Genomic DNA, 18,802 nt, shown 5'->3' on the forward strand with positions numbered 1-18,802 from the left:
GGGGGGGGTTGAGGGAGCAAAGATGACCTCGGAGTGCAATAAAAAGGACAAAGTAATTTATCGCTACGCAGACCTGAGTGAAAACGTATTCATCCTGCACGACCAGCGAATTGGTGTCCACGTGTCCCGGGAAGAGGTACTGCCTGTTGGCCTCCGTGCACCGCTGGGCTCTGCACTTCACGTACTGAGCACCTGGGAAGGGGACGGCAAAGGAAATCAATCCGGAGTAAATTACCAACGTTTAGCCCAGAGTTGCGCTTGTATGCACTGGAGATGCCAAGGAAAATGCGCTTGTAGCTCATCACATCTTTAAAAATGCAGTTGTACACACCTTTGGGCAGTGATAAATAGCATTTGCAATTTTTTTTTTGTCTTCAGGGAAAGTAATTGCGTGACCAGCGTGGAGGGGGGTGGGGCGGCAGGGGCGGAGCTACGAGAGGGCCCAAGGTGGGCTCGGCTCGCCGGCTCTAACGCCTCATTTAAGATTTAGAAAAATGTCATTCTGTCAAGCAGATAATGAATTCAAAAAACAACAGAGATTGTTTTGTCTGCGCCTCTTTGATACGATTTGAATGAATGAGCCATTTCTTGGCATTATGCAAAATGGCGTCGGCCGACGGTGACGAGTGATCAATCTGATTGGCTGTTAGCTCGCGAATCTGCAAACGAGACAGAAGTAAAACACTGTGAATACTTCCGAGATTGCTGTCTGGGTTCAGCGCTGGATGTTAATTAAAAGCTCAGCACCGTGAACAACGTCGCGATGTCTCACACAACAAACATTAAAGCCACACGTGGCTTGTGAGCATCGCCCGCCCACCAATGAACACAAAGCTCGCGATTGCACTGACTGCGCATTAGAGCGCCATGTGGCTTTGAAAGGGCGACACGCGGGGGATGCGTTAAGTAGAAGAAACATCCATCAACGCCCTAAAACTCTCTCACTCCCTCCCCAGCCCCTCGCAGTTTTTTGTCAGCTGGACCTATTCTGCTTTACTGCACTTCAGGGAGAGCGCTGTGGAGGAGCGGCTCGCGCCCTCGCTCTTTGAATAAAAGGCAAAGGAGTGGGGGGGGGCAGCACTCACGGCCTTTGGCGACCCGCGTCTCGATGTGAACCGCGTCCGACTCTCTGTCCAAGCCCATTACAGCCCTGGCGGGAAGAAAGAGAAGATGGAGAGTCTTGTAATTGCGCAATCTCAAAGCCCATAACAGCATGTTTGTTTTTTTTTTTTTCCAAACCGCGAAATGAGCGCCTATTTCGTTGCGATTCACCAAAGCAGGAGACCAACGAGGGGGAATAAACAGCAGGTGACAAAAGCACAGAATGTAACGGCTTCAAAACGACTGCAACAAAAACACGAGCTATTCTTTAAGGGACAATTGTGACTTATTACTGTGAAGTAGCGATCATGTGCATGAGGTAAATTGCAACTCAAATGAGCGACTGTCAATTGAGCAGCATGTGTTAAAAAAAAAAAAGGAACAAAAGGGAATAAATGGGCTCGTATCAATAGACCCTGGCAAATTTTCATCTTGAAGAAAATGTTTGCACTCAAGCGATGGGCCAGAAAAAAAATGCTATGTACATTTAATCTGTACAGAGGCCTACATAGATCCTAGTTTCAAGTTATATTTTGCACCAAAAAACAAAACAAAAAAAAAACTTTGCCGATTTCTTTTAGTTTCGAAATCTAAGGTGTAATTTTACAAGAAAAAATGTATTTTCATGATGAAATGTGTAATCTTATCGGAATAAAGTTGTCTATCTCCAGGGAAATAAATGATAGATTTTTAGATTAAAGTAATGAAATTTTATGAGAAAATATTTTATTTTCATTACCAAAGCCACAAATTCATCCTCTGGAGAAAAATTGCATTTTTGACTTTTTTTCCAACAAAAAGTTTTTGAAGATTTAGTTCGGGAATGAAGTTGGATACCAAAAAAATATAAATATGTATATTGAGCAAAAAAACCCTCATATTCTCAAGATTAATTAGGTATTTTTCCAAACAAAACTGTCAATTTGAGGAAATAAAGTCATCATTTGAGGAAGAAAGAAAAGTACACAGTTTGGGGCGAAAACAGAACAAATCATTATTTGTGTAGTGATAAGGCTCTTTTTTTTTTTTTTTTTTAGATTTACTTCATTGTGGGTCGTATACACCTACACGTGTTTGTCCGCGCACGCGTGCGTGATCGTACCAGTAGAATCGACCCGGCATCACGTTGTCGTGCACGAGCTGCCATCTCTTCCCGAAGTCCATGGAGCTGTACAGCTGCAAGATAATAGCGACGGTAATAACAGCGGTAGGTAGATCGCCAACAGCCCCCGCCGCAATCAAGGCATCCGCACGACAATCCGAGCAATTTCACTCGCACCGCTGCGCTTAAAAATCCACCTTGCCGTCGTGGCTGTAGGCCAGGATCCAGTTCTCCTGCGCCGGGTGGAAGAGGAGGCTGAGAACATTGAAGCTAATGGGATGCTTCTCGAAGCTCGCCCCCTCGTCCGAGCTGATCAGAACGGCGCTCTCCACCTCCGGGTCGCTCAGCATCATTATCTGAGAGGAGAGAGGAGGGACGGCGTATCAGAGCCGCAGTCGTCTTGCCGGCAGTTGAGCCGCTGAGAAGTAAGAGTGGCCTAACTCCGCTCAAGTCATTTTGTTAGCCTGGTAGCATGATTGCCCAAGTTGTTTTATTTATTTATTTTTTAAAAATTTTTGCGAAACAGGAAGAAAGAAGAAAAAAAAAACACCAAGAGCTCAGTTGCCAGACTCAACCTTTGCGGATTACCATGACCTGGATGACACTGGTATCAAGAAAACTACCGTAATGCGATTTTTAGTAAGCTAGGCTATCAATTTTTAAGTTACTTTTTAATTAAAGACAGGTTTAGTTCCAATTTTCGCAAACCCGAGCATCCGTTATTTTGTATGATTTTGTTAGCCTATTCGCAGTTGCTTCAGACTTTTTTGAACTTTTTCGGAAAACGACAAAAACAAACCCCCCCCCCAAAAATCTGACAAGAATTGAATTTTTTCAGAAAACACGATAAAACAAAGGCCACAAACACAAAAAGCGTGCCAGTACTTTGAATAAGTCAAGCTATTTATGATCATTCATGAAATGATACTTTCTATTATTATAATTAATAATTTTTGAACCACAATGCAAAAAAAAAAAAAAAATCTATCCAGAAGTAGCAGTCAAATCACCACGCTATAAATCCCTGAGGTTTTAGTGCGCTCATAAAACTCGTACAAAATTAGAAAAAAAAATTGAGTTAGCTCACTCTCATTCTCAGTCACCCATTTGTAAAATAAATCAGTAAATATATACATAAAAATAACAAGAAAGGACGAGATGACCTTCTGTTTGTTGGTGGGGCACACGTAAAGGTAACTCAGCACGGTCCTCGAGCCCACTTTGTCGTTGAGCTTCGTGTAGGTGCTCCCATAGTCGCTGGACCTGCATTAAATAAACACACACACACACACACACACACACACACACGCTGGGGGTACATAAACAACAACAAAAAAGCCTGCAGAATGTAAACGCATTGTCGTATTGTCTGTCTACATGTGTTGCGCCACCCCTTGTCTTTAAATTTTGGCGACTTGAAACATCACATCATGACACTGATGCTAAATGTTAGCCTGTCTCTGGCGTTTTTTGCATTGTTTGTCAGCATGAAGCTAAATGGACTTTCTGAAGGCCAACCTATGAGGTTGTTTTCGTCATTTTCTTTGTTTTGTATGTAACTTGATGCTAAACTTCAAATGCGAGTGGCATTAAACAGCCTGAAATTAGATTTCTTGCATTCCGTTGGTGACATAATGAAAGTATTGCATGCGAAACCTGACAAATTATCTCTCGGGCTTCGTTCAGTCACATGCTGCTGTCACTTCTCCATGTCCCTTCCATGTGCACGCGTCCATGACAAGGGTAAATGCGCTTGTCATCCCAATCCTCATAAATGCCCGCCCCGCCTCCCCCCATGAATCCGCACCATCCGTTCTACCTGAGCGCCCGCAAATATAATTTCACTACATAATTGGATAGATATCCGAGCAATGTCTGCTATCGTTGCCCGCGCATGAATCTGAAGTGTCCCATTTGCTGTTGACATTGTTTTCAAAGACTTATCCCCTAAACACATTTGTGCAGCCTAAGTGCTGCTTTCAGCTGCCACATCGGAACGGCTGGGCAAAAAATCTGCGAGGTTATTGCACGGCAAAGTTGATTTCGCAGAAAAGAAGCAGTCGTTTGAAAAACACAGGAGGACTGGTGCGAGTCGCCACATCGATCCAAACATCACGGATATCGCCGGCGACTGGCTGCCAGCTATTGTGGCCATCAATCATTTACGTTCTTCTCACAGAAATCGACGCATGCTCACTTCTTTTTCATAACATCTATGTGTGTGTGTGTGTGTGTTTTTTAATACCTGCACTAAGCGCCTGAGGCGCGCAGTAATTTTCTTAGGGGTACGGCGTTGTGACCCAGACCCCTCTTTGATGGAAGACTTCCTCTACTCTCGACGAGGTATTCAAAAAGGCGTCAAGTCGAGCGTAAATCTTTGCGGCGCCTCTGGTGAAACCGATATTCATTTGAAACTCTACGGACTGATGTGTTTCACAGTGAAATGAGTTCTCTTCAGATTGTGAGAAGGCGAGGAGTGAAAGCGGGGGCGCGGGGAGGGTGGGGGGTGGGGCATATTAGAAGGCTGGATTTAGTTCTCTGGTATGATCCTTGATGAAATGAATTCTTATTTATGAGCCTGACAGGCGCGCGCACCAAAATGTGCACTTCGGTGTAATTGCGATACCGCACAATAGTGGTGATTCAATTACTTCTGACAAGGGGTGGCTTCAGAAGGAAACTCTTGGGACGGCAAAAGCCAGGCCGAATTGAGTCCGCGTGTGAACAAGATGGCGCCCATTCGGTTTGTGATGTAAGACCATTTTGGTCCACCAGATCAATTTGCCATCTACGCAAAAAAATAAAACCTAACTGTAATGTAAGAATAGACTTAAAAGATGTCTCAAGGAAAACTGGTTACCCTTGCCAGTTCCTTAGATGACTTTTTGTATAGTGACATCCACTTTTGAAACATCCTGTACATACTCTCTTCAAATGTGAGGTCCCTGAACTTGCCCGGCTTCCAACACGTTGGCATTTCTCTCCCTTATAATCGAGTCGAGATTCACCCCCAATCTTTATCTGCGACTCAAAAGCTGTGCTGAAGCGCTCCAAGGCCACCATCCACAGACCTGTTTGTCATTACAGTTGTTTCGAAACTTGATATTCACAGACAACGTACGCCAGGACCTCCTCCACGCCGACCCACTGCAAATGGCTCACATCACAAACGTCAATTGCACCGAATAGTTGTGCTTCGGTTGATGAATTCAAACATGGCAGTGGATGAACTAAGTTACCACCCGCATGGAGATGCTTACAATCAGCCAATCCGACTCCAAACCCTGATGTCACTCACTAGGCCACGCCCCTTAAAGGCACCAATCCAACACAGGAATACTCTAGTCTGTATAGTAAAGTGGAAGAAAGGTGAGCAAGAGTTGCTACTTGCAGCCTTTTATTGAAAAAGCCAAAAAGTCAAGCAGAAAAATGCTAAATGAGCACACTCGTAACACACGACACTAACACCCCCCCCCAACGAGAGTGACAACAGGATTAAATTCCACACCATTTGCATTGTAATGAATGAATCCTCACTATCATCATCTTTGCTTGTGTGGGTGTACCTAATGATGTGGCCGGTGAGTGCATGACTTCCAGATAAAATAAAATCGTTTGCTGGCTTTTGTTTGCCCGAATATTGAGACATGTTTTTTTTTTTTTGGTTGTTGTGATTTGTTTTTCCACCATTTTCTATTCACAATCCAAAACCTTGGTGTTTAGAGCAACTCATTTTATAATTGAACTGTCATTGAACACCAGCAGTGTTGCGCTTGCATGACTGAAAAGAATTTTTTTCTTTTGTGTTGAGACGTGTGAGGGGTGCTGGTAGCAGAAGACAAGGCGGTCACACTGTTGAGCAGACATTTTTTTTTTTGTCAGTCCCGCCAGCAAAGTGAATGTGCAAATGGACAAAAATTCTGCTGCCATCCATCTGCTACTTCTCGGTCTCTACGCGCACCCCCCTTTTTTTTTGGATGCTTACGACTCCTGACAGCTCACGATACTTCAAGTAGTTTATTGACTCAACTGCAGAGCGGACCAAGTGTCTATGAGAGCTCGGGTCTTACGGCGTTTTCTTTGTCGAAAATAGGCGGAGGTGGCACTCTGTGTTTTACAGAAGTACTGATACTTCTGTAAAATAAAAAGACTGTAAAAAGTAGAACTTCCGGCAGGGTCCGACATGAATGGTGGCTCGATGGCCCTGGGCCACGATGGCACTGTCGGGCCACCATTACAGATACTGGCCCAACCTCGCCATTAAAAATATTCATAAATTGTTGTTTACATCAAATATTTAATTTTGTATTGACATGTTATTTTTGTATAATTTGGATGTTATTGTATTTTATACGGTGGTCTCCAAGTGTCCACTTCACAGCGGCCAACTGTACTTCAAGCGCCAGTGGATCATCCTTATGGACGTACTTTGTAAGCTCCAATCTCCTGCGTAGACTTCAGGGAGTCGGTTTATGCTTCGGCCATTTCGAATGTGGACCTCTTCTGTACTGAATTTGTTTTTTTCCCATTGTCTGGGAAAAACGCTGTCTGTGTTCCCCCCACAACAGCGCAAACGCCCCCCCCGCGCCTTCGACAGTGAGACCCCAAGACCTCAATCAGTCAAGATCACCGCGGTTGACTTTACCTTCCTTGAAAAAAGTAACACGCCTAGTATGACAAAATAGGAACCAAAATGAAAGGAGAAAAAGTAAAAAGTCATGTAAAGATACCTGAAAAATCGACCGCACACCGCCGAGAATAGTTCGGCGTCACAGTGGGTGCTTTATTAAAACATACGTCATATGGGCTTCCAATGTATCTTCATTTTTTTATCCTCTGGCGAGAGAGCGCGCGTGCGCTATAAGTCACGCTGGATGGCGAAGCCAACTATGAATATATTTTCCTTAGTGGTGCTTTTGCATGTTTATCGAATTAGAGGTGGCGGCGCGCCAGTCGCCTCACTGTGCATCGATGTGATTCAAAGCAACGTACCTCCACAGAGAGCTTTCGGTAACGGCGCCCAGGTTGAAGTCGTACAGCTTCGTCAGGATGAGGATCACCTGCAACGTGAGAGCATCATTTTTCATTAGGTAGGAGGGAAGTCTGAGTGTGTTTCACTTACATGTTTTTATTAGTCGGGCAAAACGACATTTGGTAAGCATGTGATTTAAACCCACAAAAATATTTCAAGGAGCTGCCTGGGGAAAAAAATCAAGAAATCCGCCAGTTTGGTTCAAATTGGCAATTTCTAGGTCATTCTTATTACTCTTACATGAAAACAATTCCTTCCATTGAAATGAATTCAAATGCCATTAATCCGTTCCAGACATCAGAATATCACAATCTCTTCCCTGTTTTAGGAAAGTATGTAAAATGTAAATATAAAAACACGATGAAACACACTAAAAGTGACTGTATGTCAAGAAATAAACTGTTTTCCATGAAGTGTTTTGAAGACAATACAAAGCATCTTTATTTGGATGGCGCCTTCACAACAGCTGCAGCTGGAACAAAGGAAGACGTCTCTGAACCACTGGTGGAAGGAGACTTTGATTCTCTCCTCTTTCATTCATAACTGCTTCTCAGAAACACAGTGCATGAGGGAATAGTTGTTACGATGGCATTACTGTCGATGATTTATGTTACGTGTTCTGCCGTTGTATCGTTATTTTATGTTCAATGTTCTGTAAAGCCAAAAGTCGCAGCCACATAGTAGCACAGTAGTGTATTTGTGTCGGAACAAGTGACACTAGGAAGCCCGGAATCAGTTTACTTAGTGCATGTGTGTCGAACAAGTGACACTAGGAAGCCCGGAATCAGTTTACCACTCGGTTAGTCTGCGTGTTAGCGTTTGCTTCATGATCCTTGCGAGTGTTTTCATTTTGTAGATGTGTGCTTGGCTGCTTATCTCGATCAACAACGGGCCTCAAATGCATTGGTGAGGGCAGGTCTCCTTCTTCATCACTTCAATGGAAGAGTGGTTGAAGCTGGTGTCATTTGACGAAATACAAAAAAAAAAAAAAAAAAAAAAAAGACTTTTTGAAGTTAGTTTAAATTAAAATTTTTTTAACTTAAATATTAAAAACATTTTTTTTTTTAGTATTAAGGTAATAGCGCTACCTATGCCAGCTAAATCTACAAGTCTGCCACACGCCGTTCCTAATGAGTGTCATTTCCAAGTGGATCCCAATGACAAGGCACGCTCATGTTGTGACTCAACGTCAGCTTGCTGGCACCTTCGCAGAATCTCTGCCAGACGTTTGTGTCTGTGTGTGCGTGTGTGTGTGTGTGTGTGTCCCTCATTTGGAATGACAGCAGGAAAAAGTCTGCACAAAACGTAATTGCTCAGTGAACACTGAAAATGGCTCCGCGCTGCTTTCTCACACACTTTTGTCTGTTAGCCGAACGGAATGCATTTGGCTAATTGGAAGCCGTCCAGCGTGTCCATGTTCTCTGGACAATGCGTTTCTAGGGAGCCGGAATTGTGGCCCATAAAAGGGCTGCCAATGCACAGAGGGCCAAGTGAAATGGTTTGCAAACACATTATTGTCACTCCAATGGTATTATAAAAGACCGCCCCATGGGGATGATCATAACTCAGCTTAGGAAGTAGTGGAGGCCGTGAGGGTTGGGGGTGGGTGCGTGTGTGTGGGACGGGGGGTGAACAAAGAGGCTGGAGGGAAGGAGGGAGTTGGAATAACAATCGAGGAGGAGAAACATGGCATATCCGTACTAAATTTCATAAAGCCTGGAAGATGGGTCACAAGCTCAATTACAGTTAGTTTAAACACATTAACCTTGCGGGACCTGCCGAACGACTGATTAAAGCTGGAAAAAAAAAAAAAGAAAAAGCAGCGGCACATTTGGCGGAACAAAAGACGTGTCTTTAAGACGTCTTTGAAGACGTCGAAAACCCAATTGACCCGCCACGCAGCCTTCAAACACAGCCCGTGCGCTCGGCCAGGACGAGCCACATTACGGGTTAATTAACCAATCACAAAGACAGATAAGCATTAGCATAACTAAATGCTTCGTGTCTGCCAGGTCCGAGGGCTCGAGTCGGAATCAATTTGGTGTAAAAGATTTGGTTAAACGGTTGTGATGTCAGGCCTAAATGCTCACTTTGAGAAAAGCGATACAAGGAGGAAAGCTCTGTTGATCGTTTGTCTCCTCGCCGCGGCCAGCTGAAGTTAACGCGGAACCGATTTGATCCGGGAGCGGCAAAAGGATGCCAACAAATTCATTGACGGGGTTTACGGTAAAGTTCATTGCTTTGGATTACGGGGATTCCATCGAAAGTTGCCTTGAAGAAAGTAAAAGTTGCTTATCCGAACCATTTTTTTCCCCCAAAAATTAAAAGGTTGCAATTTGGCCAAAAATATTAAGGAAAAAAAATGGCAACCAATAACATAGTATTGTAAAGGCGCAGATAAATTGCCAATAAACATGAGCGCCTGGAGTTGCCCCCCCCCCACCCCTGAGAGTCACCCCTCCCCCCAAAATAAAAAAAATATTTTTTAATTACTGGGGGAAAAAAATCCATACACCCCACAAAAAAAATCTATTAAAATGTTTAATATATGTATCTTTTTTTTTTTTTTTTTTTACATAGTGTCCATATGAGTTCAGAAGTGCGGCCTATGAAACATAAATAGATGCTATACATTTGTTTGCATATTTCTAGCAACATGAATTTTCCGAATTTCGTCGATAACTCACTTGTTTAGTTGAATTTTGTGAAGTTGTCATCGCCACCACCCATAGCACAAGTCAGCCTTGCGAAAGTCCCCAACTCTTAATTTGAAGGAGATAAATCGCCCGTCTTTCAAATTGAGTCATGGTTCATTTGCCTTTATTTTTGCCTAAGCCTACTCTTAAAAGCAAAACCTTTGTGTGTCATAAATCGGATTACAGTAATCGATTAATTTATGGCTCGCGTTTGTTCAAAACTATACGGGAAGAGGGAATATTAAATCGCAATCGCAGGCACGCTTGAATTACTTTTCCTAAAATCGTTCAGCCCTCCCCGCTGCCATCACGCTTGTGCTTCTGGCTCATTAACAGGAGGCGACCCCTTCGAATTGGGTCAGCACAGAGCTACCTCGGAGACCGACAGACTAGTGAGGCAGATGACTTGTTTGCGTGATTTGTCCCTGAGTGGATACATCAAGAGTACATGCGCTGCCGACTGTTCCCACGTCTTCACTTCACTTGTTATTGATAGCCTCTGTAAGCGTGGATGCGTTCAATAGGGAGCCTCTAATATATATGCAAATGGGAGTGGGCCACATCGCGGGTGCGACAAAATAACACGACAAATGAAGCCGAATTAGTGGCAAAATGCTACGTGCTTTTTTGTGTGTGTGTGTGTGTGTGTGTGTGTGTGTGTGTGTGTGTGTGTGTGTGTGTGTGTGTGTGTGTGTGTGTGTGTGTGTGTGTGTGTGTGTGTGTGGCCGCCTGGCTTTTTATGTAAATAAAAAAGGGGGAAGAAACAAGCCCAAAATGGCTGCCAGTAGAATTCCAAAGGCTTCAAGGTAAAAATCGCGTTTCCATGAGTCTTCGTTGCTCACTTGCAAACGTGAAATTAAGTAAGAACGCCGCGAGGGCAAAAGCAGCGTATTTATTCATGTTTATGTTTTATTGATGTGCGCAAAGGGAGCTTTCGCCCCGGGAAAGTCAACCAATCATTTCTTCAGATGGGCTTCACATGCACCCTCCAAGGAGTTGGTTTTAAGTCATCCGTTTATCCAAATCGTCTATTCTGGTCTGCTTCTTTTCTCTGTCTTTGCCAGCTTTTCCCGCTTGCATCACAATTCCAATGAGGAATCCACACACACACACACACACACACACACACACACACACACACACACACACACACACACACACACACACACACACGGGGAAAAAAAACATGAAAGGACTGTCAAAGTCATGTGCACTTTGACCCCCGCGGGCTGAAAGCCTCCATGGCAACAAGCATGTCGCCGCCGCTCATCCGAGCGATCTTACATAAACATCCCGGCATGGAGGCAGCGCTTGCACTGCACCACAATGACTGCTGGACCAAATCAAATCTTTTTTTTCGGTGGGACAGGAAAAAAAAAAAAAAAAAAGAACACCCAGCATCAATCCATTTTTTTCTTTGATTCAAAACAGAACATTTTAAAGTGCTTTCAATAGGACGTGAGAGGCATCTCAACGCCACTTTTTTTTTTTTTTTCCCTACACGGCCCGCAATTTAGCTATGATTCATTTTGTACAAACTGCTTGCTATCAATAAAATGTTGGTGCACTTTCCGACATGAAATCTTTTGCTCACTCACTCACCCTCAAAGTAAAGCTTCATGAAGGACCCCCTTTCAAATATCATTTCTTGCTAATTGGCCAGTCGAGGAAAAAAAAATGAGAGGGCGCTTGCTCTTTGCCCCTTTTCTCCGAGGATGGCGAGCGATGCCACATTTTTTTTTTCTCCAACCGAACCGGAGGCAACAACTCAAGGTTCTAAATTAATTTCCAGGGGACGCCCACCTGCACCCCCCCCCCCAACCTCCACCTGTGTTGATATGAATGACTGATGCAAGCTTCTTTGCTATCAAAACACGCAAGCGCGACTTATTTACCCTTAGTGGCGCCTGCGAATGCTCACGGCATTTACATTCTCATGAATAATCATCAGCTGGACTATCGTACCGTATATGACTATGACGGCGAAGAATAAACATTCCAGGCGAGAATCTCCGGGGAGGAACCATCAGCTTGTTGCCTCCTCTAAAAAAAAAAAAAAAAAAAAAACGGACGACTAACAAGTCACTCTCAAGGTGTCAACAGGCAAACGTGGCGAACTTCAATCAAACCAAAGTCCCCTTCGCTTGTCAGCTGACTTCAGGTTAGTTAAGGCGGTAAAAACCAGACTGAATTAAACATGACAGGAACCAAACGTGCGTCTCGAGCCATCGCAGCAGCTCCGAGATGCAGGCAAGCTAGAAACCACAAAGGAACCACAAGAAGACATTTTTATTTTATTTTTTTTTTTGCCCGCTATAAGAATTTGAGCTGCCGTACGTTCCTGCGTCCAAGGAGGAGAGGAAAACAAAGCGCGCAACGGCGCCGTTTTCTTTGAAAATCAGATCCAAATAGATACAGTCCCCTCGAAACTTTTTTTTCAAGATGAATATGAGACAAAATCAAAAGTCCAGCTTTGAATGCAGATATGTTGGAACAACTCAAGACAGAGCGGCTCTTGTTCGAAATGGCCCGCTTTTCAAGTGAGCAAAAGTATTGGAACAGATATTATAAAACGGACTTCAAGTGAATAACGTGAAATATCTGCTGGCATAAGCCTTACTTGCGCTAACTGCAACACGCCAGCAGCCCGTTGACTTCACCGCACGGTTTCATTCTTCATTTGAAAGCCTTTTCCAGGCCTTTACTGCAGCCTCTTTCAGTTCTTGTTTGTTTCTCCCTTTAGTCTCCCCTTCAGGGGGTAAAACGCAAGCTCTCTTGGATTCAGACCCGGTGATTGACTGAGCCGGTCTTTTGTTGTGATTTTGGGGTCGTTGTAGATTTCAGGATTCATTCTTCTGCTACCATCATGAGTTACATCATGAGCAAAATCGAGTACAAGATCCAGGATACAAGCCGCCTGAAATGAATTTGCTCCGGTGGGTGTCCCGGCTCCCCGTTACAGAGAGGGTGTGACGCTTTGTCATCAGCGAGGGGCTCGGAGTCGAGCTATAGCTGCGCTGTAACGAGAGGAGCCAGGGAGGTGCCATCTGGCTCGGGCATTTGGTTCGGATGTCTCCTTGGGTACGTCCCATCGGGAGGAGGCCTCAGTGACGACCGAGGACACGCTATGTCTCCCGGCTGGCCAGCGAACGCCCATGATCTCGCCCCGGAAAAGTTGGATGAAGTGGCTGGGGGGCAGGGAAGTCTAGCCAAAGCTGCTGATTAGCGGAAGACAATTGTTGTATTGTTTTCCCATCGTTGGCCCAGATTATTTCCCCACAGAATAGTTGCTCACCGTCTTGAAAAGAAATCCCACAACCAGGCTTTTGCTGACTTTGCTCGGAGGGATTGAATCAAATGACGCCCGATTATCGGTATGCGCACACCCCATGTTAGCGTCAGCCGGTCGACCAAGTCAGGAATTTCCTAATTTCCTTCGGTCATAAAAGCACTCTCGGAACACTCCCAACTTAACTTATTCTGATGCCAGTCATCAACTCTCCATCATTACTGCTGTGACGAGAGCAGCGAATCGATTAAGGATAAAATACATCATAAGAAAAACTGCCGTTATCTAAATAATTCAGATGCCCGCAGAGCCAAAATGCGTTTGCGTCCATTATCAGACGCGACGAGCTGGCAGGGAATCGTCGCTCACCTCGTCGCGTTACCTTTCACTTTGCCTCTGAGCGTCTTTTGTTTGCTCAAGTAGTACCGTCGGAGCCGAGGAGCGCTAAGTCATTTCGACAACCGCCGGCTATCGTGAGTAAACTGGCTCATTAACATCGTTTTTCCACACATGGAGAACATCACAGGAAGTCACGCGACGTTCCAAATTCAACCCATTTGCATAGATTTCATGAAACCTTGACAGAGGAACTCGAGATGCTCTGCCAACGTCAGGAGGAATCGAACCACGCCGTTCCGAACGAGCCCCCCAACCCCTGCAAAACAAACACCCTTGAAGGAAAATAGCATGATCGAAGGGAGGCTAATTGGACCAAATTGATTGTTTGTACTTTTCCTGGGTGAAGACACACGGGTGAGGCAGATTTATTTTGTTTTGTTTTTTCTTTTTTTCATCAAGTGAAGCCTCACACGTGTCCCTGGAGACAACGTGTCGTCTGCCGCGCGCTGCGTTTGCTCATCCCCGTGATTTCCTGAGCGCAGGGGTTTTGAGCTTGAGAGGTTTCGGCAATCAATTCAGTCCATTATGTTGAGGAGCAGGGGGGGTAAAATTAATGAAATGGTCCCACTGTGAGGGGCTTTTACTTCAAATACAGCTCCATTGTGGCAATCCAATGCCGCAAAAAAAAAAAAAACAACAACAGACAATAAAAACGCCGGCAGCCATTAAACAATGTGATTGCGACGCTACTACCTCGTTCTCCGAAAGTAGGCCGCGGGACGAAGAGCCATGAATCAGGTTTAATGGACGCTCGTCAATGTTTGAGTGGCTTTTACGACATTTGTCGAAACAAAAAAAAGTGCAAACAAATTTGAAGGCAAAACCATTCAAGAGGACAAAAGCCGGAGCTCCTCTCGACTCGTGAAACGAAAACCTTTGATGTCACTTGACAAAGAAGGCAGAGCTATTTGGGAAAACAGCGGGAATGACTCGAGCGAGGCTAATCGGCCTTCTTCTCGACCGGCATCGTTTGAATGTGTCTCGCCGAAAAAGAAAAAAATAAGATGACACATAGATAGGGTGACCCGCTTGTAACATTGCGGCTAATTTACATCATAATGGCCGAAACACTGAGTTTCGCCTGAGACTCGAAGGCGAGGCTGAGTGAAGATGCCGAAGCACTTTCAACTGACACACTACATAAAAGCCACAAGGTAAGCAGAGCTGCGTTGAGTTGCTGGACACACAGATTACCGTCAACTGACAGCCTTTGCATCTACGATATCAAGAGATTTACTCATATTTATGAATTAAGGGTTAGGTTAGGCGACAGGTGGAATTATTTTTCGGAACCGTCATAGCTATAAATTTTAACGCGCGGTAAAATCAGCACCGCGTCAGCTTTTGTAGGTCATACTTGAAAACCATAAAATGAAACTATGTCAAAAATCGGACACGTTAGAAACAACGAAAAGACATTTTTTGGAAATCAGCGTAAAAAAATTATTGTTGACACTAGCAGTTGGACTTTAAGAGAAGGAATGACCCATATGTTCTGAAGACACCCGGTCGCAGTTTCGATTGGGTCTCCGAATCGAGATGACGCAGCGACTCATTATTGCGCCTTTCCCGACTGAGGCGTTACAAAGGATTATTTCTATTTCTAGGTACAAACTGCTTAGCATTTTGGAGCCATTCAATGGAACACAGACAAAACTTTTCACAGAGACTTCGAAGTGGCTCTGAGCGGAAGCCAAATTGACTTTAGTTTGCGTTTTTCCCTGGCTTGCCTATTTGGATGAGAAAACTGGCTTGAGTCTAAAAAAGGATAACCAACGTGAAGTTGGAATCTCATTTAGGCTAGACAGTGTTTATTTATTGTGGTGTTTTGTTTTTTTTTTTTTTTTAAAGATCATATTTGGCGCTTGCAAATGTTTTAGTAGTTCACAAGGGCGGCGGTCACATTACTTTATAATTCAAAGGGGGGGTTGCGATGGGGTTGCAATTGTTTTGAGAAACGCTGACCTACTTCTCCCCCCCCCCTCCCACCCTCATAATTTATTTTGTTACTTTCACCGCTGTGTTTCATTTGGCTAATTACATGTGTACAAGTGCAGAGAAGCACGCCGTTGCATCAGTCTGCAGCCAAACTACTAAAACAAGACTCTTGAGGGTCCGATTATCAAGGGAAGAACTTTTTCTTCTTCCCTGAGATTATCAAATGACATTTGAGCGTGGAAAAAAAAAAAAGTCAATTTTTGTCTCATTTTGAAGACTACAAGCATACTTTAATCAGCAGACCCCAATTTGTGAGTCAAAGTCTTTTTACATATCAGTTTAACATTTCATGCAAATCGAATCGTATCATCCGGGATGCATTTCATCAGTCAAGTGTGTGTGGGTTCTCATCCAAATTTAATAGGAGCATAATACAGTAGAACGGCGACTCATTAAAAGGCCAGGTTGATTTATTTTAAAATATGTTAAAAATAATAATAAATAAATAAGAGTGAGAGGAAGCCACAAATAAAAAGATGGATGATAAACTAATCTCCCTGGCGGATGGATTAAAGAAACATAATAACCTTTATAGTGGTGCACACCAATCATAATTGCACAAATCATCGGGCATGAACGTGGCGAGCCGACAAAACAGACACTTTCAGGAATAACAAATCAATGGAAAGTGCACTTGACACGGAAACACCCGGTTCGAGTATTAATATTGTACAGATGTACGATCCGACGTTTTATTATTTCATGACACGCAGTGGAACAAATTTGGCGTCGAACCAAAGTGATCTGTCAGAATTTGGCTCTGAAGTCAAACGGAAACCTGAATGCTGGACCGTCGTAGTTGTGTGATGTCACCACAATGCGTGCGGCAAGACTGTTCGACACCGTTATTCTAAAAAGTGATTTATTCAAGTGAAACTTGTCCAGTAAAAGTTGCTGTTTTGATACGAAGGCATGTTCAAGTTTCATGAATCAGGATTGGCGAGTACTCAAACGTAAGCACTTGATAACGACTACTTGATAACTTGAAAACCACAAAACAGGAACTAGGGAGAGCAACTGAATTCACTCACAATTTCCATGCAATAAGGATTTTTCACAACAGATGCTAACGTAAATAGCATTTAGCTTTTAGCATTATGGCTAGTTACTAGCCTGAAAATGACCAGAGAAGCACTTTGCTGAATGAAATACCAATTTCCATGCAATAAGGACTTTTCACAACAGATGCTAACCTAAATAGCATGTAGCTACTAGCATGAAAATGACCAGAGAAGCACTTTGTAGAAAACCTCAAGATTGTGTGGCACAAATAATACTCCACATTCATGTCAGGAGCCTTCAAAAGGCAGAGTACTTTTTTTTTTTTTAATTTCATAATGAAACGTAATTGTACAACAGCTAATTAGCCCACACAGGACTGCTAAAATGTTCCCAAAATATTGTTAAATCAATGTTTTAAGAGTGCGACAGTTTGAATTCATAACACATTAATTGCCTTTTACAAGATCGTGATGAAATGACATTGAATTGAGAACGAGTTGGACTCTGTTGATCTTTGGTGGTTTCACTGCACACCAGAACTTTTAATGATGCGTGAAGTTCAATACAGTTTGATATGTTGCGGTATTTAAATAAGGCTTATTCGTGTCGCATCCCGCTTTGATGAAGGCTGGCATTTACCCCAATAATCGTTCATCAGGCTAATGCGTCTGTCATGTTGTTCGCCAACAAAGGTTTTGATTTACAATTTGTCACCATGTCTCAATAACCTTGGATCCATATTCATTCCGTCTTTTCGGAACGCTCGTTTGGGCTCGAACTTTTTTGCTTTTCGAAGCAAAAGCAGCCTGTCATTTTAAAAGATTTGCGCCAAGAAAAGCTATTGAGTGAACTTTTGTGTTTGTTTATGTGTCACTGTGTGTTTGGAAGCTCTCCATCATCATCATCGTTGATTTCGCCGCAGCCTTATGTGGCACATTAGGTCGCCCTGTTGTTGCACATGTTTAAAAAAAAAAAAAAAATCACAGAAAAGTGTTATTTTTGATCTATCTGTCAAACTTGAGTGTACCAGAGCGGCAAGCCACCTTTAAACATTACGGCAGATGCAAATCACACACTGACAGTCACTTGGGCTGAATTAACACTGCAAGTGTTAATGATGCAATGATGCAAAACTGATTTTTTTTTTTTTTGGCTCTAAAATGGCAAAACTCAGATTTGCGTCAAATCTGAATGGGAATATCCTCAGATCAGAATCGGGGCTTTTTAGAAATGCTCGCATATATAGTACTCCGTCCATGTGAGCTTGGTGTCATTGAAATACAAAAATTTGTGATGTATTCACAAACATGTTTGCCGAAAAAAACAAAAACAAAAACAAAACACATGAAAAAAAAAGATCTGAGCAAATCCGTGGCCAGTTAAATAGGGGCTAAATATGCTGCATTAGAGAGGCATGGCACTCATTCAAAAGGAAAAATAATTGCAGATTTTGGCCACCGGAGGTAAGCCTCATTTCAATCAAACCAACATAATGCTGTATCATTTTTGGGTTATACGGTTCCCCCTTAATATTGCGGTGAGTCGTTCGTGCATATTGCATTTTTTTTTTAATGGCTTTTCAGTGTAAAGTGGACAGTTGTAAATACAATGGAAAACAAATAATAATTTTAAACCCCTCCCAAAAAATGTTTGAAAAAAACAGGGGTACACCTCCATAAGCCGTTTTTGATGAAAAACAGGAGTGAGCCCCCTTTCCCCCTCAAAAAAAAAAAAAAAAAAACACAAAAACAAAATAATACAAAAAAATATTAGAAATAACTTTGGAAAAAAGAAAAAAAATGTGAATAGATGAATTCACAGGTGCCAACCCGCAAGTATGCCAGGGTCCACGGTACAGTCAGGTCTGAATTTAAAGTTGCGCACTTTCAGTGTGCCACAACATGCCAGGCAGCAGTCAGGTCAACCGGAAAGGATGCAGTGTGATTCAGATGCCAGGAGGCAGAGAAGGTCCCTAACTAATCTCCAGTAATATTCGTTGTTCCCACAGCAGAGAGAGAACATACTCCTATGAGTTTTGTCGTCAGATGTTTGTATGTGTTGCTGCTCGTGTGTTGTAGAGGTTTTTTGAAGGATTATTATTATTACCGTACCATTCATGCTAATCCACAATGACCCGTCTATTGTGTCACACATTTGATGTTAGCATTGAGCTAGTGGACTTT

At 43.2% G+C, this 18,802-nt stretch overlaps 1 protein-coding gene across 1 annotated transcript in view; it reads right to left on the minus strand.

Annotated features, from left to right (window-relative positions):
- LOC109510121 (VPS10 domain-containing receptor SorCS3-like) overlaps positions 1-18,802 on the minus strand; it is a 56,314-nt gene that overhangs the window by 30,019 nt on the left and 7,493 nt on the right. Inside the window, exons 2-7 of the mRNA XM_019860230.1 lie at positions 7,196-7,263; positions 3,367-3,466; positions 2,401-2,559; positions 2,204-2,277; positions 1,086-1,150; positions 74-192 (exon numbers count right to left, since the gene is read on the minus strand). Of these exons, the coding sequence (XP_019715789.1) occupies positions 74-192; positions 1,086-1,150; positions 2,204-2,277; positions 2,401-2,559; positions 3,367-3,466; positions 7,196-7,263 (585 nt within the window). The remainder of the gene's footprint in view (positions 1-73; positions 193-1,085; positions 1,151-2,203; positions 2,278-2,400; positions 2,560-3,366; positions 3,467-7,195; positions 7,264-18,802) is intronic.

This window comes from Hippocampus comes, unplaced genomic scaffold, assembly GCF_001891065.2.
Source record: "Hippocampus comes isolate QL1 unplaced genomic scaffold, H_comes_QL1_v1.1 scaffold39, whole genome shotgun sequence".
NCBI classification, from domain to species: domain Eukaryota; kingdom Metazoa; phylum Chordata; class Actinopteri; order Syngnathiformes; family Syngnathidae; genus Hippocampus; species Hippocampus comes.